The sequence below is a fragment of the Dermacentor andersoni genome, chromosome 4, assembly GCF_023375885.2.
Source record: "Dermacentor andersoni chromosome 4, qqDerAnde1_hic_scaffold, whole genome shotgun sequence".
NCBI lineage: Eukaryota > Metazoa > Arthropoda > Arachnida > Ixodida > Ixodidae > Dermacentor > Dermacentor andersoni.
The window spans coordinates 100,919,621-100,946,250 of record NC_092817.1 but is presented as its reverse complement, the minus strand read 5'-3'; the positions used below and the strand labels follow the sequence as shown (position 1 = coordinate 100,946,250).

Below are 26,630 nucleotides of genomic sequence, written 5' to 3'. Positions count from 1 at the left end.
CCTCCAGGCTCTCGTTTTTCCCCTTCCCTGTAAATAAACCTGTGTTCTTCATTATCTTCCAGGCTCCTACTGGGTTTTATGCTGGTCACCATGTTTATGTCGATGTGGATTCCCAATACTGCGTCTGCATCGATCATGGTCCCCATCGTCATGGCTGTGTTGGATCAGATACAAGTTATCACCAAGGAGGCCGAAGGTGACTGCCTTTTCATTACACAATTCTTGACTTCCGTCTCCTTCAGCATTAGACAAAATAAAAACTAATATTAAGGTTAGGAGACCCGTAATGAATAAATACAAGCGACTTGGCTGTGCGCATGTTTTCCTAATACTGCAAGCTAATGAGTACAGACATGCGTATTTATCAGGACGCATGATCAACTCGTTCAAGTTTACCTGACGCAAATGCACTACTCTCGCCAATAATTCGGCAGAGGTAAGGGTGAACTGCGCATTAAACTTACAAGCAGGTTATGCATAGCGTTAAAATGAAGGAACGCAGTCATTCAGCACAACATCGTACGCACGTGTCTTCTTCTAAACCGCTGGTTGTGACGACGACGTGGAATTGCGTATTTGAGAGTACTTTATTTGCGGAGTCTGAGAATGATTTGGGCTTTATCATTTCCGTCCGCGTACATCAATAAATTTAATGGCAAAAGGGGGATTAACTGGTAGGTGATTCATGAAGGATGGGTGATTAATGTGTTCGCTCATTGGAAGGCTATTGCGTTGTCTACCCTGTATTCGGTTCGAGGTTCGATCACTAGTGAGAACAGCCGCATTGGATTTGCAGCTCAGAGCAAGTAACTATCATGTGCCGCTGTTTTACATGGGAGTTGATAAAACAGCTATCGATACGTTTGAAGATAGCACATATAGTCTGAGAGGCCTGGGGAAATGCACAACGGAAGTGCAACAGATAGCGACCCGCGATGTTAATTTCCGTATTATTGTGAAATTCACCGTCACGTCAGTTCTGATCGCTCAAAGGACTGCACCGGTCTTTTATGATTGACTCAGAACCCCAAAAGGGCGTGATTTTGACGCTCTCTGATATGGAACTCTCGGTCAGGGTGTGCCTTTACATACCGGCGCGTAGCCGCCTATAAGCAGATGGTCCCAAAGAGAACGCAGTCAAATGGGACCTGTGTGTGTATCATGGTAACGGCAGGTATCCGTTCAGCTTTGTGTGCGTTGTGAGGGGAAGTCAGACGTAAGTTAAGATTGCAAATTAACTCGCATTGAAGGGGTCAGGCAATAATGAATCCCAACTTCGAAACTTCAGCTAATCAACATCTATACAATATCCGTAACACACGAACACACACGTACTATTCTAAAATTGCAGTTTCGCTCACACCTAGGAGCTTTGGCAGCCATAGCGTCATAACTCCGGAGACTCGTTGTCAAATTGTAAATCTTCGTCTTTCGTTTCTTTAGTTGAATTGATGCTTCAAACGTGTTTCAGCTTCATCAGCCTCCGAGTATTTTATTTGTCTAAGCGCTTGTTCGGTAGGTTACGCCCACACGATGATGGTAACTTCCCAAGAAAGTCGGTAGATTTAGCACATATTTTGTCGCCTTAGTGACACCATTGCGTTTGTGCACTCTTATGGATATTTACTGATAGTAATCTTTCTGGAAATATACTCCCAAGAGACTTTAGCGACGTGCAATGCCTTGCCTCCCATTTATTTCAAAGAGGGATATATACTCCTCCATTTGTCTCTACTTAAGAGTCTTATATGTGAGGGATCTCGGTATTATGAAAGTTCCTTATCTACACAAAGCACAATCTTGAGATCTAATACCATTCTAGAAAATAGGCGGCTATTTTTCAATTCCGATTATTGAAACGCTACCACACTAGGTAAACGAAAATTATAGCGTAAAAAAAAGAAAAGAATGTGTAGGAACAATTCAGACGTAAAAAAAACGACAAGCCTACGAGCAACTAATCATCAGCGTCCGTCCACCGTCATCGTCAGCACTTACCAGCTAATCGCTAAAAAAAGAATGTTTTGAGTCGAGATCTGCTGACATTGCCAAAAAATATTACCAGCACTGCTTCGAGCTTAGTGTTCCCAGGAGTAGTTCATCAGCACTCCATCGGCAGTTGGGTGATGGGAGGTGTTTCCGTCGTAGTTAACGATGTGAATTGATTTCTTTGCGTATAGTAAAAATCTTGCCTGGCAGTATAACGTTGCCGAGCCCTTTCGGCACGTGTACGACATTGCTTTACTAACTCTTCTTCGCCGAGGACACGTTTTAGTAGCATTTTTGACACCCTATTACACGCCAATTGTGGACGAGCCACCGCAAGCTTAGGAAGGAGAAGCGGAAAGGCGGAGACGCCCGGCACAACTCTCCTCACCCGGTTATCTACTTTCACCGGTCTAGCTCGGCGCCATCGAAACTTTCTCCTCTTCTGTACGCTTCTCGCCTTTCGTGTGCCAATTAGTAGGAGGAAATATGTCTGAGTAGGCAATGCTAATTGCTTTGAAGCCAAGCGAAATCGCTTCCTATAAAGGAGGAGAGCGCTTGATTGGGCTCTAGAAAAACCTTGGGTGCCACCGCCCGTGCATTCTAAGAAAAATCCACGCTTATCTAAGGGTGCTTTGGCAGTTTTTTTTACACGCTTAACCTAAGCGTGATTATTCTCCACGCTTACCGATCACGCCTGCTAGGAATGATCAGCAACCCCTCTTCACGCTGTCGAGGACCCCTGTTCGCACGCTTATTATGGCGTGACCAATCTCCACGCTCAGAGCGGGTTCCCGAGGGGGAATAGGGGGGTGGAGTGGGGAGCATGCCCCGTCCTCCCTCGCCCCTTCTCTGCATGCGTTGGAAGCAACGAAAAAGCACTGGCCCTGTCGGATTGGGCGCTTGTATCTCTTCACTGAAGCGAGCTTTGCTCACCAAGCTCTTCGCATTCCTCTTCTTTAACTTCTTCGCCGGCGCAGAATGTGATGGACCAAGACGCTATGACAGTGGCAGCATGCCAGCGAAGTAGAGGCTGAGTATGCTGCGGAGAGAGTGCGCAAGACGCATCGGCCGGTGACACTGAAAGTAGTCCACTAAGAAGGGGCTTTACAAAGCTTCCTCTCTCTAAAGCCCAAAATAGATAGATAGATAGACTAGATAGATACCCTAATTCAGAGTGGAATTGAGGTTGCAAATGGAGTAGCACGTGTGGTTACAATCTCGCATGCAGTGCTCAGGATATGCTGGTTACTGTCAGTTGACAAAGAGCTCACAAAATTATGAATTTTCACTTTATAGGCAAAGGTATACTATTAGCGGGATGCGCAGCAACTGCAAGGCATACACGCCATACCACATTTATGCGCCACTAACAGAGTTTTCATTCGTTAGAAGGATTAAGCAGGGCGCAAAATGCCGTGTAGCAACTCCCAGCTCGCCACTGTTGCCCGAGGAAAAATGGCAGTGGGAACAGAGAACGGTGAGCTGGCAAACATAAAATAACAACAGAAATGGTACTTCAGCACAATAAACTGAACAATTTAGAGGAGTTCAACAGCCCGGTGTTAAAACTTGTTAAAAAAGCACGAGGCTGACTGCCCTCTATTTCGATCAACGTTACTGCTCTCATAAAAGATTCTCGCTTTCCAATAAATGTACCATTACGTCAAATTTTGCACCACACATCATGCAACCACGTACAGGAAATCATGACGAATTCACAGTTAGCCGCTATTTAATAAAAGCGAACCATAACTAATATACTTATCTGTATATTTCAATCGTCCATGAATAGCAGGTGAGGCACCGCAACGCATCCATTATAGACATGGAAATGCTGCTCTGGACCCGTTAGGCAGCGATGGATTCTCTCTCGTAAACTCGGCACAGTGCACAATGTATGCATACACCACCCCGTTTTACGCCATGAATGTCTGTAGAAGTTATCATGACGACACACACCAACTTTCACAATTAGACCGGAAGCTCTGTGTTGCAACGAACGAACGTCGATCGTGGCAGTCCCCCGGAACATCCACACCAAAAATGGCCGATCGCAGTTATCAAAACACGACGGTCTCCTACAGCCTCCCCAAGAAAAGTTTCGCCTTCCCCGCATGGCAGTGAAAAGACGCAGAGCGTTGTTCTCCCTCGCCCAGGGTCCGCGCAGATCACGTCATATATCAAGGATTCCGTATTTGTATTTTTATAAGCGTGATGAACTGTTCCCGCGCGAGCGCTCCGCGGGACGTTAAGCGTGTGTTTTGTGTTTCACACGCGCACGCGGCTCGCTCACGCTCGCAGACTGAACCATGGCAGGCAGTCTTGCCCTCACGCTTACATGACGGAACGTCACGCTTATTTTCGGTCACGTGGTGCTTGAAACGTCATCCACGCCTTATTTACATGTGTGTCCTGCTTAAACCTACAGTTTAGCGTGAAATTAACCGCGGATTTTTATAGTGTACTTGCGTCGGTGGCAGACTTGTACACGTTGAAGAAAAAAAGTAACCCATTACAATGACAATTACTTCGTCCAAAAATGTAATTAATTAAAGTTACCTATTACTGCCCTAGGAAAGTAATTGAGGAATTACTGCATAGTAATAGATTACTTCTACCTTACCTTCCTATGAACTTTTATCATCATTACACAGACACAGTAACTGGAACAAGCTGATCAGATAATTTCAGTGCGTCCTCTGTAGCCCTTAATAGAGCTTATCTGTGCTCTCAATTTAATAAAAAAAATTCGTTGGTCATTGTTCATTTTTTTTTTTCTCTTTTCTCTCTTTCTTCTTTTTTTGTTCCGAAGACATCAAGGCATCAGCACCGACATTGAAAACTTGTTCGAGGAATAAAAAAGGGAGGGAAAGACAGGCAGGTTAACCAGTTGTCTCGATTTCGCGCTGGGAGGTAGGGTGTATTTATTTATTTATTTACTTATTTACAAATACTGCAGGCCCTATTCGGGCCCAAACAGGAGTGGTTACATCAGTAGTAAGAAACAAGGCTGGAAATCGAAAATAGAACACCGAACTATAATAATATAAAAAGGTATAACATACAGGGATATCAGCCTTTGCAATTTAGAATTAACAACAATAAATACGGTTTAGGAATAATAGTTGTAATTTGCAACTCAACAACAAAGTAGTGATAAACCATGTACACACAACAGATCACTCAATTCAGCATTCTTACCTAATTTTAGTACAAAGCACAAACGATAATTGAATAATTTCCTTCCCTATGTGCAGGATGCTATTAATCGAAAGAAAAACCATTCACAGAAGAAAAACGATGTATTGTAACGTATACGGATCTAGCGCACACGATTGTGGTTACTCAACATCTGAGTTCTCAGTGAAGCGCAGCACTCTATTTTTGTTGAGAATTGGAGAAGACGGTTTCTGTCTGGCCAATAAAAAGATGAGAAACTGGCCCATGTGTGATTTCCTACCATTATCTCCCTATAGTGGCCTTCCCTATTGAGGCATACCATCACCGGATTAGTTCGTCGGTCAATGTCTGGATGGAGCGTTAGGATTTGAAAACGAACCCTGAGCCCCGGTCGGCCTCTCTGAACATGCGCATTCGCGAGGCTGCTGCCTGGCACGATGTCAGGTGTTGTGCGGCGTTTTTCGCGAAATTCTACTTCTCAAAATTGCCTCGCTCGTCACAGCTTCTCTCGTCAATAAAGTAACGGGTTGCATGTTTTGGGGCGCTGGAAAAAAGTAATTAAACTGCTGGGACCTTTACCGATTAAACAATATAATCGTTAAATTTCAATATTTCTGAACGATATCATTGATTACAAGTACTTCATTGCGTACTGTTCTGGTCAGCGGTTACGGAAGTTTGACGTCAGGAGATTGGAATAAAGGCAGAATGGAATAACTTTGCCGCTCGACTGTCCGCTCGAGGCACTTTGTGTGTATGCGTGGGTTTCTCTCGTGCTTGGACAAACACTTTTACGTAGCATGTTTTCAACAATAGAAAACTAGTTATCTAGGACCAATTAATGCATCCAACTAACTAAAACTAATTATGTGATTAGGCGGAATGCAAAAAATATATAATTTCAGTATCTCCAAGCCACGGCAAACACCGCTGCCTGGGTTCTGTCCAGCTAAGTGGCGTTTGAATATGTTTAATGATTGGCTCGAGTTACGTGGGACACCGGGTAGGCTTCACCCCTAAACGCTCCTTCGCTTTACCCCTAAACTTCGCTTTACCCCTTCGCTTTACCCTAAACGCTCCAGCGTGGTAATGTGCTATAGTTACGGACCCCGACACCCTCTCACATCCACCTCTCCCTCCATGTGACCGCTCCAGTGACGCTTGTCAGTCCCATGAAGTCCCCAGATCGCCCTGCTGGCCAGGTCGTTGAAGAGGCGCTTCGGTAAGTTCCCCACCCATTTCTTGCAGTATCGTTCTGTATCACTACAGTGGGCCTGTTTGCGACAACCTCATTATGTGTATCTAATGACTCTCACTTCTGCCCGTACGTTAGCGCACTTAGATCGTTCATCACACTTCGCGGATTTTTTGAAGCACCATCTGTTCTAGACGTTGGAGATTTGTAGCGCGCCGCATTGTGGCGTATATATGGGACAACCAACACCGTACATTGCGTATAGAAACCAACGGATCACCGCAATGCGTCGTATGGTTCGGCCAGCATGGTATATTATATATAAGACGTCACAGTTGGCGCTTTGCCCCGTTTACATTTCTTCGCCGCCACCGGAAAAAGCATGGACGACGAGTCTAATACGCCTATATATAGTGAGCTCAAAAAATACCACAAATGCAAGAATCATGCACTAGGCGTGAGCTCGCGCGTTAATCGTAACTCCCTGCGCGGGAATTTCAAGAACACACGCAACGATCTTCATCTACTCTGCCTAACATTGCATAGAATGCATACTTATTTTAGCTATTGTCCACATTCACCGAAAACAGTCTTTCAATGATTGAAAACCGTCGAACAACCCCTTGAACACTGAAACGGTTAAGTTCCTTAAATATAGGTCTGAGCTCACGTCCGCGCTTCTTTTAGCTGAGCCGGAAGTTCTGTTAGCTGAGCCGGAAATTATTAGCTGAGCCAGAAGTTCTTACAGCCTCTAAGCGTTAAACACTCTTGCGCAGACTTCGTGGAAATGCCTGGTCACAGGTGTAGCGTTGGCCCCGGCCGCACATGCACGCGCGCCCGCTTATACTTTAGGCTCTTAAGCTCAAAGTGTACTACAGAGAATAATTTAAGCTGTGTCCGCAAAAATGGCTTTCTACAATACCGCAAAAGCCTTTCTTCTTGCCATAACAAGCTTGGTATAAGCCCAGAAAAGTTACAAAAACAAAACATCTTTGGCGACTTGGCTTTGAAGTTTTCGCACCAGTTGCCATGACGTCATGGATTTCGGCGGTGACTTTAAGGGCAATCTTCTTAGACATACTTTAGTTTCACAGCTCACATTGACCGAAATGGTGGCCACGAGAACTAGTGGCGCTGCGATTGTGTCTTTCGTCACTTCTACCACTTCTGGTTTCGCTTCTGTTTTTATTTCTGTTTTCATTTCGTTGGTGCTGCTTTGTCCGTCGCTACCGCGGTCATGATTTTGGTGTCACGTGATGTGCGGTGGTTTCACCCGGTGAAAAGTTTCGCGCAGACGCGTTTCTACGTCTCATCACAGGAAGAAGCTTCCTGTGCAGTTCTGCTTTTACCACGGCTGCTAGAGTGGCCAGATGCAACGTGATGCTGGTAGTCACTTTTTTTCGCACCGTGACGATAGCAGAGAGTTCTATATATGGAAACACATGCTGCACCGAAAGAAAGAATGCCCCACAGATAATCCCGACGTGTGCGAAGCGTCATGTTGAGGACGACGATCAATATTTTAACTCTTGAGAACAAATATATATTGATTCCTCACTGGAAACATGGACGCTCGTTCACGGCGCAATTCCACGACTCAGTTATTCCAAGTCTTCACGTACGCATCTCGAAGCCAAGAAATGTGATGCAAAAGCGAAGTTCACCAACAGAAGCAGCTCGAGAGTTGACAGGCACTTCAACGGGACCTTGCAGGGATGCACTTCATGCAGGTTTCAAACCAAATGTACTTGGAGTATTGTTGTGCTTGCCTTCGAAATATGCGCGCCTGACTGGGATCAACAACCTGTCGACCGTGATTTTGCCTTCTGTACTCTGAAAGGGTGAATTTATTGAAAGCGATGCCACGCAGGAAGCGATATGTGAATCGTTTTGCATGAAGCAGCTCGTAGATGGAATCGTTTCAGTTATGGAAAGTGTTGTCCGTGAAGAGTATCGCACCTAATTTGCTGCATGAAAAGCTGCAAAAAAATCCACAATATGCTATTTTGAGCGGCTAAGCTACCCTCAAAGGCACAACTCAAATCGTCCTCAGGGAAACACGCGGCTTGACAATTAAGCACGACCGGATGTGCATAACATCAAGCCAAAGTAAAACTGCGACATACGAGATCATATGTGTGCCACAAACAGTGTAGTGCAGTACTTGCGAAAGGTTATGAACGTTATCTCTTGCTGTCGAGGCAACTTTGTTTGAGCAAAGCCTCCGAGCACAACCCTTAAGCGACTACAGAAACATAAGTATGGGTAATACGATGAAGAAAAATGCCTGTGGCTTAAATGCACGTGATTCTGTACCCCCACAAGCCTCTTTATTCGCAGAGATATGAGGTCGTTCAAAACAATCTTGGCATATTCACCGTTAATGAAGGCGTACAGAATTAAAGATTAATTCATCACACTTTAGTGAATCCTGCTTCCGGCGATTTATTCTGCAACACCCCAGTCAGGCTGGAGAAACCATCCGCGAGTGCCTGCATTTGGATGGGAAGATTTGTAATGGTTGACATGACTAGTAGTTTTGTGTGATCATGCGTATTCACTTGACAAAAAAGAAAAGAAACAAAGTTATATAAAACGACTGGTTACAGGGCACGTGGACGTGACGCGCCACTAAAAAAAATGCAAGATTACATTGAAAAAAATTGTTTCAGTAAATAAAAGACTTCACAACGTTAGTTGCCAATTTCGTTCGTAGAAAATGAAATAATCCTTTGACCTATGAATGCTCAGTTGTCGAGCCGGTTCTTGCCACTTCCGCCGATCAGAGTGAACATACATATTTTAGATGCGCGAGGGAAATGTAAAAGGGCATGCACAAATTAGGTTTGTTAGACAAGGAACAGATGGCGGGCGGAGAAATTGGCACCAAGCACATTCCGTTTGCAGATAGGAGTTTCGTTTGTTTATTCTTTATAGCTTGTACAGAAGCCAATTATCGACATTCACACTTTAACGAATTAATGTACGTCTTGACTTCGCAAATGACGCATTTTTCTGTCGATACAAGGCATTACACTTTTCGCGACACAGAATTTGCAAGAGGTACTCGCCAAAGAATCGTTGTGCATCAAAATAATGAGAGGCGGTTCGCTTACCAGCAGAGGAGTAGCATTTGGTGCACCTTGCAATCTGGAGATGCGCGCGATTCGTTCTTAATACCGCTGCAGATTATATACAGGCGCTGGTCTTTATTACACGTGGTATGAATACGCTGCTAGAAGAAAGCACAGAGCAGGTTAGTGTGGCGCTACTGACTGGGAAGAGTTGGTCAGAAAACCGTGTCGTCACGCCCGGCCGTTCATTTGCCCCGTACAGCTACAGCCTCGATGCGCCAGCCACACGTGCATTCCGAGGTCGGCACAGAGAAATTTCGTTTTTAGCGTTAACCTTGGCATTAACATTTCAGTGGGCTGCTAAACCACATTCACTAACGAGAAAGCGGTATACAGGTAGGGTGGGGCAAACGACGCGTCGCACCAATCATAGTAGAGGCAGCACCATGCGTGAAGATACGCGACTGCACGACACATTGACACAGATACACCGACACAGTAAAGTCGCTGTTACTTAAGCGCGACATGTCTGTCACAAAACTCAGAGTGCGTATCTAGACTACATTTACCGAGAGATAAGCTCTACAGGCCACCGCAGCCAGGTCGGCCAGTGGGCTTGCATAGGGAGCTGCGAAACTGAAGTATGTCTAAGAACGTTGTTTTGGGGCGTAGTAAGTTATTTATTAAAACTTCTTTCTGGGCGAGTTGGTGCATACTTGACATAAAAATTGTTACAGCGCAATCACATGCAACCACAAGTATGAAGGACGGAACACAAGCGCTTGTGTTCCGTCCTTCATACTTGTGGTTGCATGTAATTGCGCTGTAACAAATTTTATCTCAAGTAAGTTATTTGTGGGTAAAAATCAGCATTACATTATAAAAGAGACAATAGGTCAAATTGACAAGTGTTTGAAAGTGTTATAGAGGCATAGCAGCTCAAATAGAAAAATATCTATATTAGAAAGGCATAACGGAAATTAGACCTCCATTTTCCATTATAATAATTACCCTATAATGATAAAATTAGGGAAAGTGAGTTCTGAAAGAGTGTTTTACCAGTGTAAATAGATTCAGTGTTACTTTAGCACTTATAACTTACAAATTTGATTTCAGTGCTTGATTATACGCGTAGCGGCGCTTCAGCATACGCGTGCAGATCTTTTCAAGGAGAAATGTCTAGCCATTTCAAAAAAGCAAGAATTTCAATATTTTTATTCACTGCTCGAAGATGTCCCTTGCTAGTTCTAAAAGTGTTCAAGTTTTATGATGTACACTTTTGCTATTGTTTTTCTGTCAAAGTACGCACGTATCTACAAACTTATATCTCATACTTTATGTTATAGTTCAGAAATGGCAAACTAGTTCGTCCACCGGCACACATCAATAAAGGCACTCATTAGCTCAATGTTTGTCATTTTTATGCCTATAAAGCTTTTTTTTGTAGTGCTAAAACAACTGGCTGTTGCATTCCTCACAAAACTTCGAGGTGCAAGGAACAGCACGAATATCCAGAACGCTTTCCAATATCCCGGACTCACTTTTTTCTTCACCAACTCATTACTCTTTGCATTCCCAACATCCCCTCAACATTTCTAGCACTTGCGGTTATTGTGTCTAGCTTCAATTTGATAGATGTGAAAAGAAAGGTTTTACGGAAGTGCTTCACCAAAAAAAAAAAAAAAAAAAGACTGTTTCATGCCAGTGAGCGCCTCTCCATCGTGGTGAGTAGAGATAAGAACATGCAGAATAGGGGATAATGTACCCTGTTTGTTCGCGTTGCGAGCAGCATAAGTACTTTTGTTTTTTAACGAAGCACCGCCCCCGTCCATCTCTGCGTCTCCGCCCCCCCCCTTTCCAACCCACCCACCCCCACTTTTTTTTTTTTTTTTTTTGAAGCCATGCTGCCTGTCTCTGCGTACGACTGCAGTGAACTCTCTCCCTTGCAGACATGACAACGAGCTGCATATAACCCAGATGCGCAAGGTGATGCTGCTGTCGGTCGCCTACGCCGCCAACATCGGCGGCACAGGATCGGTGATCGGCACGCCACCCAATCTGATCTTGCAGGCGATGTACGCTAAGTGAGTAACAAAACACTAAGCAGCCACGGACTAACATCATGGGAACAATAGAGGTTTCAGCATAAAGCCAGCGTTTTGACATGGAAACTATACTGCACTTCGTAGATAGCACCCGTTGGTATTGGCGTCGGTCACCGCTAACTGCGAGCTGTCTTTCCTGAGTGAAACGCGAAGCCAATGCAGTGCGCAGCACCATTGAGGAGGAGGGCATTGAACAGAGCTAACGTGGTTTCGCGTCGTCCTCTTCAAAGGGTGTTAGTTGTCTGCATCGCGTTCGGCTTTAGCGCTTTTGGAGAACGTCGGAGACACAGCGGCTTGCGTTGTTTTTCTTTTTTTTTTTTGATCGTTCAAATAATTTTGAAGAATTACCCGTGACATGTAGCACAATTCTACTGCATCACATGGATTACTCTCTGAGGTGGACATTATTAATGCGAAACCATTATAAGGCTCATGAGGCGGAAAATCTGGCGTACTCGTCTTCGTTGGAGGGACCACGTATGGTCCAAAAAGTCGTCGAACCCTCGACCTTTGGTGGGAGTCGAACCCATGGCCATTGGTAGGAATTGAACAAACAACCTTTGGTGCTAATAAGGTACGATTAATGAAAGCACAGTTAATTAAGGTAGCGTTAAGGCACTCGAACCCATTACCATGCGTTGTCAGCACCTTGTGACGAACACCGTTGGTCACGTCACGGCGCTTCTACTGACGAGGCAGATCGAGTCACGTGACTTCGCCAGTGGCGCCACCGGACGTCGCCACGCGTTTGCTGACGTGGTCGCAATAATTTCGTATTCATCCCCGAAGGGTCGAGTAAATGCCTCTTGAATTTTCTAGCACTAGAAATGAAAAGGAATACTTGACTAATTACCCAGGCCTACCTAATTAACTTTTAAATTAATTGCAGTATGGCCCATATTGCAATTTACGAATTGTATCCGATGACTTCCAAAGTCATATTCGCTGGGAATAAATTCCATGGATGACGCCAGTTCTGAGATATGCGTTCCCAAAGCTTGCCGCAGTATGCATTATTGTTGTAGGGAAAATAGGGGGAAGGCGATGGTGTGGGGGGGGGGGGGGGGGAATTCAAGCAAACCGGACAACAAGGTGAAAGCAGGGGCCAACGTTTCGACAAGTGGACTTGTCTTCTTCAAGGCGGCATATGCTTTCCTCAGCACAGTATGTGTAGGTGGGGTTCTTCTAAAGGGGAGAGGGTGTAAGGCGCGTAGGTGCGGCAGCAAGCGAAGGTGTGTTATCGGCGAGGGTGTCGAATTGAGAATGAACGAGTGCCGTGCACTCCTTAATTCTGTTGTTGTTTAGTTGTTGTTGTAACTATGAAGCTTCAATGCACAAAATGGCGTTTTGTGAAACGAGTAGGACGAATAACTGCATTTTCGCCGCACATTTAACTGTGCTAATCAAAAACCTGGTACTACTATCAATATTTGTTCAAGTAGATGTGCCCTGTGAAATCAATCGCTTCAATTCGTGCTTTGCAATGTGTGCTAAAGTAATTCGTTAAAATGTGATTAGTGAAATGCTCTTAATTAGTCAATTATGCCTTTCTAGTTTTCTTCTAATAATTCACCTCAATAAAAATATTTGTGCTATATGCCACAGGAGTTTTTTTTTATCTTTAAACGTCAAAATCAAGCACCAAGTATGATTCGAGTACTTACTGGTGCCCATTATCAGGGTATCACGTCGTGATTTGTTTCGTTGCGTGTCCTTATTTGCATGGCACCGATTGTATTATAGCGTATACAGGGTTTTCAAAGTTAAACTATCAGCCGTTTTTAGAGAACGTTGTGCCAGCTACGCACATGCTACTTGTAGAAGTGATTTATACGATTTGGCGCACAATTTTTATGAACAATTAGTCAGCAGATGCATATTTTCTAAATACTTATTACCATCCTATTTGAACATTGTGATTATGGTATATGTTTATATTACAAACTGAACGCTAACTCTGTCAAATAACATGAAGATGTCTTCCAAAACGATTGTCTTCAAGCTTCAAATATTTGTGTATATTCTGGCTACTTGTTTGGAGAAATTAGGTCCTCGAATGCTTGTAAAGCACCTGCGCAAGGAGTATTTGCTTAGCTACAACACATCCTTTTGATTAGAATTACTGTCAGTTTGAATTTCAGGATCCTAGTACAGTACGCAGTAGCGTAGCATCGTACACAATTTCACTGCGTCAACCCGCTGAGCCAAGGCAATCCGTCCCAGGGGTAGCATTAAAATAGGCGTGTATTTCATTCACCGACTAATCCAAGCCCACCGCAATAAATACCCTTAACTGATGTAATCGCATCGCCTGGTGGATTCTTCTGGTCGATATATATGGTAGCTACATTAGCATTTTTTTCCCTGCGGCGACATTAATTGGAACTAGCCATTGCGTTTAACTCAGTGATGCTCTCACCCACGCAGGCACTTCAAGCAAGACGACCTCACCTTCCTGGCGTGGATGCTATACAACGTGCCACCAATGCTTGCCTGCACTTTCCTGGCGTGGGTCTACACACAGTGGATCGTGGCCAAACTCACGTGAGCAAGCTCTGTCGAGTTCCCATCCGTGAAAACTAGGAACTCAGTTAAATGCGTAAACTCAGACTGTGTTTCGACAATGTCAACGAAGTCGCTAAGTTCCTTTTTCTTCTTTTTTTTCATTTTTTTATCAATATCTACGCGCAACAAAAGAACACGAACGAAAGAGCCGACATGTAAAACCACGCAGAGTGCCTGTTCCCTTGTCCATGTTCTTATTTAACTAGTTTATGAAATAGTATATTTAGCTTCTTAAACATACACAAGCTAGCCAGGAAACGTGTTTTATTTAGCTACTGTGGCATTTTCTTTTTACAGAAACATGTGTTTGTCCCTTAAAATCACACACAAGAAGATCTCGTGCTTACTGATAGTCCGTTCTTGCTGAAATTTTGCAGATGTATCGCATTTTATGACTGGCATTGTTTAATATAACACTTTACACTGTTAGCTGCACAGTTTCTGGACAAAAAGCCTAAAATTGCCTTTGTTCAAGCCTTCTGTCGTCGACATCCCCCCCTCCCTTCTCCGTGATTAAATGAATATGTGTCATGAAGGCCATGCTTTGCCGAATACTACAGAGGACTGAAAATAGATTCCCCATGTTTACATAATCACTCACTGTGAGGGTAGCAGAGGAAGGCAAATAGCATTTTTTCTTGACAAGCCAGGCAGTTAACAATTTCAAGTGTTATGTTGAGCGATCTGGGCGATAAACTACGATGTTGCTGCGAAATTTCAGGAAGAACACAGTAGCGATAAGCACATATTCTCTTTTTCGGAGTGGGTACCTTACTGATTGGTGAATTTGCATAAACAATCTATAATTGTTCTAGATATGCAAAATAATAATGCTATGTCGTAACTACGACTTGACCGGACCTCCCTGTGATAGACGTCAGTGATGACGTCATCACCTTTACGACATCAATAACGACATTACGACGTGCACATGCTCGAAGCAGGAGCGTGAGCTGTGACGTCTTAGGTCAATTTGTTCAACAACATCAAGTTCTAAACGTTACCTGTAGTGCACGATACTTCTTACAGTTGAAGATTGCAAAAATATTGCTGTATCGCTCTACGAAAGTTACACGGCTGCCTTAAACTTAGGCCAGCACATAGATTGCTCGGAGTCGCTCATGGCTTGCGTATTTAGATCTAAGTGCATGCGCGTTGAAAAAAAAAAATCAAGATTCTTCAACTCTGGTGTCCTTGATAACGCATAGCGCAGTTCAGGAACGTTAAACTCCAAAATTTAATTTTTAATCAGCAGATCTATTTTTGTTATCACGTAATGCTATGGTCGCGAATGCCGAAATAATAAAAACGAAACCATGCAACAACTATAAGAAAATTTATAGGTACAATCAATTTGGGAGGACGCAAAGGAATAATCGAAACTAAATTATGGAGAGCTACTACGATATCTCGCAATTTTTGGCGCAGAATGGTCGTATTGCCTACAAGAACGTACGTTACAACTTTTGCACAGGCCTCTCAGCCTGATAGAATCGCCGCACACGCCATTTAGGTTAGGTTGTTGAGGCTAGCTTATATCAGATTAGGTTATGTTGGATTAGGTTAGGCCGGGTTATATTAGGTTAGGTCAGACACAATGGCAAACAGTCTGCGCAAATCGTTAGAGTTCTGGGGTTCTGCTTGTTTTTGTCTAGCGAACAAAATCCACAAAGCTGGAAAAACGATTGCCGTATTCAGCTATTTTAATTTCGCTGTCTTTATGCAAAAAAGTAAATGTTATAATTGTGTTTTTCTCCTCAAACTTACTCTCTCTTAGACCCAAGGGCACGGAACGAGAAAGTCGCGAGAAGATCAAGCAGGAGCTTGAGCGCCACTACAACAACCTTGGACCGCTCAAGTGAGCTGAGCGATAATTCTATCCCAGCGTTCAGTGCAGGGTTCCTCGCGCATGTACATAAGGTCAACATGTCAGACAATAGTACATTCACTCCATGAATCAGGACCTTTCTATACGCCCTACACCAACTTGTCGCGTTTGATCGACAAATGCGCACTGCGTTAAAGTGGTACGAACACGAATGCGAGATCTAGGAGGATTTGTACATTGCTGTTACATGGGATGCCAAAAAATGGCGCACAATTATCGTGAGTGGAGTTCTGGTGAGCCAGTAAGGCAGGAAAATAAAGAAAGATTATTACAAAACGAAAGATTCGTCGCGACCACCTCTTGAAATTCCTGCGCTGTTTGATTCCTCGAGAAGTCGTGTATATTGAGATGGCTTGCTTATGACTAGATCAGCCAATAGGGCATTACATTCTGAAGGCTGCAAAACTCCATGGCTTACCCAGGGAGTTTTTAAACTTTCCATCTACACAAAAGCGGGCCAAGTAAACGAAAATGCTTCGCAACTTTTTGACGCCATACTGTCGTATACAGTCGAACGGCCTCAACTTAGTGCTTGGGGCCCCTGAAATTATTCCTTATACAGGTCACTTTGTTGTAAAGTTCGCGCACCCCGCCGCTCACATTAGAACCGGGAAATAATCGTTCCTTCATTATACAGGTCATTTCGTTGTAGAGCCGTTCGTTGGATAAGCGCTCGACTGTACAGGCACTACGGTCTGGATGTGAATATCGGCGAGGGAAACTTCCTGTGCGTCTTTTCCGCTACCAAGCGATATTTTTCTTCGCCAAGCAAGTGCGGTTTTTTTTAACTACTTCGTGCAATAAATATAATCCAGCGTCGCCCTTGAGTTTCGCTCTAAGTGCTAGTGACGCGTTGTATACAACTTCGGTGACAAGTGCATAGTTCCCAATCGTCCTATGCAGCCACACTTCCTGTTCTCGGCTTTGAGCATAAGGCGTAAACGCATTTATAATACTGTGACTCAACTTGTGGTGCCGTGAGCAGAAATGTCAGCTCATGTATCAGGCGCGTGATGTTCGTCCACCAACAGCAAGCGAAATGTAAAAATGGTCGCGTGAAGTTATTCTTGTGCAAGTTAAACAAGCGCTGCTGGCCATAGTGATATCAATACAGGTAAGTTGTATTGAGAGTGTATAGCCCTATTGTGTGGTACAAATGGCTGTATAAGGTGCCACTCTATTATCAAATCAAATAAGACATTACAGCATGACGTATAGACCGGTGGGCACGGGCAAAATGCTAGCAAGGCTTGGTGGAGTCTGTACCTCGTTGGCGCAACTCGGCAGCTTCGTCGATTGCCCCCCCCCCCCCCCTCTTCTTTTTTAACAGGCAGTTAAAACAAACCAGACAGTAAGCAAGTATATTTGTGTTAACAATAAATGGCTACACAGTGCACCATTTTAGCACAATTAAGATAACGTTTCGCGCATGAATACAACGTTACATTGCATTTTGCTTAGATAATTAGAGCGTAGAAAATTCCGCACGCTCATGAATGCATTTTCTAGCGGTTGTCATAATGAAAAGGATGATTACACAATATGTTTGTTTGAGGACAATGAATAACTGGTTCCTAAAGCACTCCTAAAGTATTGGGTGGTATCTATTTCAACATTTGGCAGCCATAGTTTCGTGCCTACATATGGTACGAAGTAATTATTGTTATACCATGTATAGTAAAAGCTCGGTGGCGCTGTTACAGATGCGCGTTACTTCAAACATAACTAAATGGCTTAAGTACTGTTACTACAGAGGTGAATTATGGTTGGTTGGTGCACGTCTGCTACAGTTCATGCATTAAAGGCACAGCAAAAAACTAAATTCGTTTTAAAGAATTATTTCGAAACTGTATTTTTGTAAAACCCATGGTATAAAGTTGATTACTCAAATAAACAATGAAAACTAAACTTCCATACGTTTTTAGACCTCCCGCGCCAAAACCCCGCGTCGGCAAGTCAATGCGAACACATGTATTCAAATGTTTTCTTCTATTTCGGCAGCTGTGATTCAGTAAAGGTTATCGAAACTTGCCAAAAATGAAAAGTAGCCCAGCTTTATCGATAAAAAGATTGGGTTGTAGAAACTTCAAGGTGGTGTCACCCCCTGTGTTTCAATTTTGCGTCTTTGGTAGCCTACATCAGGGCCTCCTTTCATTGTATGAGTTGCTTTCTTTTATTTATTTTTTTTCATCGTGAAAAACTAATTTACTAATGCTGCTTCAGGCGTGCGTCATAGGCAACGACATCGATAACTACAAGAAAACGATGCCTTGAAAAATGAAAATCTTTAGAATGTCAGGATGGGTAGTCACTCCGTACACGAAATAGGCCAGTGTTGCACGCGTGATGTTCCCGCGTTCATTGGCTCCGGAACATTTGTACCCACAGGTTCCAGGAGGCGGCAGTGCTGTTGCTCACCTGCATCCTGATATTTCTCTGGCTCACGCAAAACCCCCGAATTGTCCCCGGTTGGGCAAGCCTGTTCCCGTACGGCAAGTGAGTCGTCCAGCTTTTACGAAATCGTCCCTCTGGTCTCTCGATAGCGACCGGGATTGTTCACTAGCCATTATTATCGTTCGGTCATTTTTCAGCGATATGCGCCTGTATCCTCTTTCCCGTGACGTACTGAAAGCGGAGTTCTTTCCTGCACATCACTCGAAAAAACAAAACAAAACAAAAAAAAAAGATAGCGCTCGCCGCTTTTTCGTGCTTGCTCTGGTTTCTAACCAAGATTGTATCTTATTCTCAAGATCGTTCAATACAGCATTTGACACTATTGCTTGGCTGGTTTCAAAAGAAAAAATAATGCGAATTCGCCTTTGACCGCGCCCTTCGTGATGTCCACATTGCACCTTCCCCCCAAGAGAGTACTAGAAACAGATCTCGAAAGCCATGTTTTGCCGTACAACAAACGATGGAAGCGACCAGGTGACGTCACAGCCTCCATGTTCTTGAACCAACTTACGGTGAAAGGCATACACAAAGGCCAGTTTTGCATTTTTCCCCCAACACCACTTAAGTAACAGCGCCGTGTGTTTATTGAACAGACTGGACAATCTTGCTGCGAAAATGCAATCGTGGCAGCGAAAGCTGAGCAAGAACAAAGTGGTAACTGCCGTCATTTTTATTGTTCGCCGGGAGAACATGTTTCTGTATAACAGGCGTGGTAACTGGCACAGCGGGCATTTTATTAAATGTGCAGCATTTCTATTGCCCTTCCTGTCAACCAATTGGATTAAGAGATAACAACACGGTTGCAAAATTGGCCCGACTGCCAATGGATCCGTGTAGCAGCTTTTTCTGACATGTCCGTCAGTGCTGATTTAGCCAACCCGTATGAACTGAAGGTGACATTTCCGAAAGTGATCACTGCAGAGTAAGGCCAATGATCATTTCACAATATATCAACTTTAGCTTTCCTTGAAACGCTGTCTTACATGACGACAATTTCAAGAAAGCGCTACTGTATGAAACGCCCTATTTTCCTGACACAGAGACATCACGTCGTGCGTGCCGGCGGTGCTCATTACCATCTTGATGTTCGTGGTGCCCAAGGACCCACTGCGCGGGTCCAAGAGCCTAGGCCTCCTCACCTGGGAGGAGGCCAATTCCAAAGTTCACTGGGGAGTCGTGCTCATTATATGCGGTGGCATGACTCTTGCCGAGGCTTCCAAGGTAAGCGCTTCCGCCTTTGCGATGTCGATCCGCCGGTAAAAGCTACGCGTACTTCGGTTATCTATGCCGAGAAACCCTGTATCTTACGCATCACTTCAAGCTGTAAACTATTCACTGTAGACTTGCGTGATACAGCCACGGGAGGTAGTATATATGACGAGAGATCGGCACACAGATTTCCAAATTTTAGTCCTAAAGTCAATGCCCGCAGCGACAGACATGCTCTTTTTGTTTCTCTAACTTTAAATCAGTGCAGTAGACGTGAATAAATGCGCAATGTTCTCGAACGCTGAGAAAAGTTTAGGAAAAAAAATGAGGTGGGCGTGTGAGCCCTTTTTCCGTCGCATTTATTTCTTCCGTTAACTGTAGAAGGCATGGCGCATTACATCATATGGTGAGCCAACTAGGACATTCTTTTATCTTTAAATAGGATCTCTGTAAACATTTCGTAATGTGTGTTATGGTTACTAATAAATAAACTGCAGAAAGCTGAACAATAAGCTTGGGTCGCGTGTTGTACTTGGCGGGATTTAAGATAAGCCCATTTTGCTGTTTCTTCATTCAAAGTAAATATCTAGATCTTAATCTCCAAAATTGGGGTTGCAAAATAGATAGATACTTCATGTAATGTTTCGAGTACATGAGGAAGACGTTCTCTGGTAGGTCACTTCTAAATTATTATTTTTTATGGAGTTTTGGGATTCGCAATAAATAGTGATGCCTTTTCCACTTCCTATAGCTTCAGTTTTGCAATTACAATGGGCACCTTGAAATCAGTAAATGCTTATGTGAAGTAGGTAGGGAATGGCCTATTGGAGATTTCCGCACAATAGGTCACAGTTACTAGCAGTACCCAGGCACACTATGAAAAAAATGTGACGATATTTACCGCTATGTCTTTAACTGAATATTCAAAAAATCGTTATAATAACTTCCGTCGTAGTAAAGGCAATGTAGAGTGGGTAGGTTAGTGAGGCGATCACGTTCAATCGCCTTAATATGGGACCCCTGAAGATATACGGTGGCAGCACAGTGGATGAAGGAGAAAGATGCAGAAAGCGAAAAAGTTAAAGCGCCGACAACGTGGGCGTCCGGCTTGCCAAATCGCGCGAGTAAAGGGGAAATAAAGATAAGAGCGGAAAAGCAAACGTAGGCGTTCGCAGAAACAAAAGTAGTGCAGCCTGACTTCAAGCCCCCCAGAATTTTTTTTTTCTGCATCTTCCAACGCACCTTCCCGCCTACGTTCGTACACGCTGCTGAGATTATTTCTCCTATAGTTTCGTTTTCCGTCCTATGCCACAGGTGTCGGGTCTGTCCACGATTCTGGTGAGCAAGCTGCGCGGCCTGAACGTGATGCCGAGCTACGTGGTGGTGTCCATCCTCTGCTTCTCCGCCTCCATGCTCACCGAATTCACCAGCAACACGGCCATCAGCGCCATCATGCTACCCATCGTGTTTGAGATGGTACGGTGGTGCGCGTGGTTTTTCGTTCTTACTTTTGTTGTTCCAACCGTCGTATGGATAACAGTCGCATCTAACCGAACAGAACTAGAGTTGCCTGCGTGGGACAATCTTAAATTTAGCACTTCAGCACAATAACGGAAGTGATAAATGTCATGGGGCTGGCGACAAAAAACTGTCGCTCGAACTTCGTAATCCATAATGGGCATAAGCAAATAAATATCGCTGCTCGAGGCCTAGTAATTGAATTATTCTAATGCTCAAATTCGCACAATAGGTGGAGTGTGACGCGTCAACCATAACGCATGTAACGCTTACTTCGTCTCTAGCCTAAAATTAATTACGCGCCGCTTAGCGTCCGAACCTTGAAGACGAGCAGTGCGAGGGCTCATTGCCGGATTCACTGCTATCAGTAGTCGCTGACGCCCCTCTCGTATGTACTATTCAATAAATACCACACTTGGCAAACGTGAATTTCGAAAGCTGCTCCCATGATGACGAATGCAAGTAGAATGTGAAATAAGACTTGTGCATCGCCAGGGATATTAAAGGTGAGAAGTCGCCGCTGCCGTAGCGGGGAGTGTGTTCGAATCCTCGCGGCGGTATGCTAATTATGCAGTTCTCCACGCAGAATGCCGTAGCTTCAGTGCAAAAGCAGAAAGTTGACCGTAATTATTTTAAAGTGTTTGACCCTCTACGTTTCACACTGTTACTCTGAATCCTCATCACAATGGCCAAGTTTATGACGCCAGAATATCTTATGAAAAGCAATTTTTGAAGGATTTGATTGCAATAAATCTCAACCAATTCTTGGCAAAGTGAAGCTTAACAGTACTTATAAAAAGAAAATAAGTATCGTCGACGAGCTCAGCTGGTCCATTGCCGTTTAATTGCGATAACAAATATGAGGGGCACTCGACGCGCGCTCGTGCCGCTAGCGCCTCCGTTTAGCCTGATCGGTACCAATTTCTGGAATTTTTGCGTTATGTCAGTTTAAAAGGACATAATAAAGCTATCACGTACCAGCACAACAAAGCAGACAAGTATGTAGCGTGTCCCGGCTAATGTCAGTCAAGCGGCACAATGAAAAAAAAATTAGATTAAGAAGAAAGCAGTGTAAAATACAAATATAAGATCGGTGGCAGGCCTGTAAAACGCACCTTGCAGCGTGTTTTTTTTTATCAGCTTGCTTAATGTTAGCTATAAGACACACAGTATATAAAGGAATCTCGCCGGGATTGCGGATTTTAAGCAGAGGCCGTGTTTCGTCGGGTGGGATGTTGAGTTATCGCTGGCCTCTGTGTGCAGTCAGCGAGTGATTACGACGCCGGCTTGTGAATGCTTCTTTTAGACGTTCACTTCGCAGTCATGGGCTGCCTGTGCTTGGTCTGCATGTGTGACGTGTGGGCCGTCACAAGTTTTCTAATTTGCTTGAGCCCTAACAGATTCTAGAAATAGCTATAGTTGAATTGAGTTAGCGCCAAATAGACGAATTCATGAAAAGAGGCTAATGTACTATCAACTGCTGTTTTAGCAATGAGCGTTTGAACCTGTGCAGGTCCCGGGAAGCTTTGGCCAAGCTGTTCAGCAAAAACTAAGAAAATATAAACATGGTGCAAGATACAATTTTAAGGCCTGCGATATTCGGTTGCTAAGGTCTACAATAACCGTACACTGCAGATCTTGCTTGTATCTCACACCGTACTTTCTAAATACTTTTTTTTTCGCTGAACAGCATGTTTACGTTAGCTGGGACACGCGGTATATCTTCTATCATGTATGCCTATACAAGAATTTCACTAGAGAAAAAAACACTCACACATGTGCGTCATATTCAGTCGTTTAAGAATACATATTCTGCGGTCTACTGCAAAATGCAGGCCTCACTTATAACGAGATCACTGTGAACGTGATAACCTGAACGCTGTGAGGGATGGGGCTAATAAAAATAGGTTTATAAAGCCAGCATACGAAACCTTTCACTCCTTGCGGTAGGAGAAACTGCGTAGTTGTTGTTCTCGTTGTTGAGATTATTATTATTATTATTATTATTATTATTATTATTATTATTATTATTATTATTATTATTATTATTATTATTATTATTATTATTATTATTATTATTTAGGAAGATATATAGAGGACTGAGTTATCTCGCGCTCTGCAGTCCGACGTATCGTCATTCCCTGAGTGCTGCGTTAAATGGGCTTGCTCTGAATTCATCCAAAACCAGCATTTTCTCATCGTCGCGTAAAACACCTCATAACGTTTTTTCCCTGATTCTGTTAATAACGTACTGCCGACGAGGGTTGTTGAAGTAAGCGATCTCGGTGTGCTTTCTTATTGCACGTCAAGCTTCTCCGTCCACCCAAATCACGTAGCAACTCGATGCCTGCGCTCACTCGGTTCCGTCTGCAGATTGGCGGGAGATTTTCGTGCCCCAATTGCCTTCCTCAAATTGTTTACATCCCTCTGTCTCCCATTACTCGAACATACCGTAGCGGTGTGGAATGGCACGGACAAATCATACCATTTAGATTGAGCGTGTGCAGAACAAGTTGGTGAGTATATATAAACATAAAGTTTTCTGACGTCATGCGCCAACAACTTTTCAAGTCTGAAATAATCACCCTACACTTCCTTCATTTAACTGCAGACGTAGTCGTACCGACGTCCTCTTTTTTTGTAGAAAATGACTTACGAAATTATTGCATCTTCGGATTCTACTAGCTTCTGTATCACTGCAGGTTCAGCAGATGACCCCGAGGGAGCAAAGACCCCTCCACGTTCCTGCGTCTTTCAGCAGACACTCGCCTCCCCGCACAGAATGCAAAATTTTTCCAAGAGTCTTTTTTCTCCATCTTGATATCTTTTTCAGAATGCGTGGTCTTCTTTCTGGGGGGGTGGCTTCTTTCTTGCCGCGCTCCTCTCCTGACTTCTGATAGTTGTTTCTCCTTCCGTGCATGTTCTCCGTCTCTCAATTCTTTGTTATTGCTGCACTGTTGTTCATTATGCAACTGTTTATCTCGTTCTTTATTTTGTCATTTCATTCTATTTATTTATCTCATAAAATTTAGTCGTAGTTTTACCATTTTACATTTTTGTTGTTTTTCTGGGAACCAGCACCCAGACCTCAGTGTTGTTCCTGGGCCCTATAAAAAGTGATTGATTGATTGATTGATTGATTGATTGATTGATTGATTGATTGATTGATTGATTGATTGATTGATTGATTGATTGATTGATTGATTGATTGATTGATTGATTGATTGATTGATTGATTGATTCACTGATATCATGCAACACGTGTGCCCTCACCGACCCGTGTCCTCTTGACTGTGTCCAGGCCGTGGCGCTCGAAGTACACCCGCTGTACTTCGCCATACCGGTGACCATCGCCTGCTCGTTCTCATTCATGCTTCCGGCGGCAACGCCGCCAAACGCCATTGTTTTCGAGATGGGGAACTTCAAGGTGTCCGACATGGTGCGTATAGGCTTGATTTACGGGGACCATACTCACAGAAAGCCTCCTGGCCTATGAAATATTTTATAACAGAAATTTCCAGATAATCCCAGGGCTGGACCTAATTTTGGCGAAGGCGAGTATCCAATGGCAAAAACCACTTTGCATATTCGGCTCCATATTTCTTTTGTCTCAGCCCGCTCATGTTTTATATTCTTGGACGTCAAGTGCGGAGTCGTGATGAGCGTTTTCACCAAGCGTTGAGTCTGTGAGCGGGCCTGGAAACATGGCTACTGAGAAGCCTACCGACTTTTCGTACTGGGCCTTAACGAAGTAATAAAATTATGTATTAAGAGAGCTTAAATACATTTGTGATAACACAACCGCAACATCAGCTGCGATCAAAAAAAGAAATATTGTTGTTGTTACAGTTGTTCCTCTGCGCGCAACTAATTGTCAGACGTCCCTTGTATAGAGGCCTGACAGACGTCCGTGAACTGTTCATTCTCCTGTGAAACACGCTTGTTTTGAATAGGAACGCAAGCGACAGTCAAGGCAGTGGTCGTGATACACCCACATTGTTTACTTCATTGGGCAATAATTGTGCGCTAAATGGGACCGACCCTGCCATGAGCCATACCATTTCTATTTAAGTACGTTATCTTTTTTGCCAACTGATTTCTGCCATGAAGCTCTTGTACAGCGCGTATAGTAGCCGAGTGTAATGAAGTGCAAGCGCAAACTCGGTAAGACGGAACAAGGGAAAAGAGAAAAAGGACGTGAGGGATAACAGGCAGCGGTTCGGATGGTCTGGCGTTCGGCATCTTTCCTTTACAGCGCAATCATATGCGCTCCACTGACCATACTTTGAGTGAACATACATAGCTAAGGCTCAGGCTATGATTCGAGCTCATGATTCCACCCAAGGAGCATACAAACCAGCGTTCATTAACAATAATACATTGATTTGGGCGTGTTGGGTCATTTTGGCAGTGTTCTTGAAACAGCGCTAAGGATGCGCCCATCCTGTCGTTTTGGTTACTTTTCGTCCCCGCCCATAGCGCTATTTTGGGAACGCTGACAGCGTTAATTAATAGTGCCCGTCCAACACGTCGCGTTCTGAAAACTCGATCAATACCAACTACTATGAAAGGTTAGTCAGAGAGATTTGAATAATAATTAGTTCATACCAAGCTTCATATTTAAGGCTCCGCATTATTCTGCACGTAAAGTGCTTGAAGCGGTGGAGGACGGCGCCTGTATTCGGCGGCTCCGAATTAACGCGTACGTGTCTGCATTCGCGCGTGTTCGTAGGCGTCTCCGGGCTTCCTCATGAACATGGTGTGCGTCAGCGTGGAGCTCGTCTGCATCCACACGCTGGGGCCGCTCGTATTCGGCGTGCAGAATTACCCGGCGTGGGCGGCGCACAACGCGACCGAGAAGCCGGCGCTGTCCGGTTGAGCGGCGCGCTCATTAAACGACCACACGCAACTATACTTGCGTGGTCTCACGTGGTATCGCCACCAATATCGTTAATTGTCCCTCCTGATTTGAACTTCGTGACGTATCGCTGCGCTTTCTTTTTTCTTCTTCTTTTTTTTTTTCATTGGTTAAACATGCAGCGTGAAGCGCACTTAATCTCACGAAATCGTGTGGCATCGGACCCCAGCGACGCTCGCACGCGGTAAAAACGAAAAATTACGAAATTAATGCAGAGCTCGCTTAGGGTCCTCGGCTTGTACTATAACCAACACGCTTGCCCTTAAGGCTGTGCAAGCTTGACAGATAACTCAAACTATATCCACTTGCGATGAGAGAAGCCGTATAGTTGAAAACTTGATTATGACCACTTGATACGCACCAAAATATTCGACGCGAAAGTTTAGCAAAGATGACTAGTAAAGATTGTCATTGGTTTTCATGTCGTCTGTAGCAGCTATCACGTTTACTTGCCGCAAAAAGTCGCTAAGCAAGAAAACTTGATATCTCGCCATCAACGATTGTCATCTATGGGTAAGGTCATGGTATTGTCGCT

General features: G+C 44.0%; 1 protein-coding gene across 1 annotated transcript; it reads left to right on the top strand.

Annotated features, from left to right (window-relative positions):
- The first annotated feature begins 75 nt into the window (after window positions 1-75).
- On the top strand, window positions 76-26,630 carry LOC126536824 (Na(+)/citrate cotransporter-like). The gene is made up of 10 exons (XM_055074182.2): window positions 76-196; window positions 6,325-6,391; window positions 11,388-11,522; window positions 13,971-14,087; window positions 15,886-15,966; window positions 18,385-18,492; window positions 19,491-19,671; window positions 20,974-21,135; window positions 24,479-24,616; window positions 25,910-26,630. The coding sequence occupies exons 1-10, from the start codon at window positions 79-81 to the stop codon at window positions 26,054-26,056; spliced, it is 1,254 nt and encodes a 417-aa protein (XP_054930157.2). The 5' UTR covers window positions 76-78; the 3' UTR covers window positions 26,057-26,630.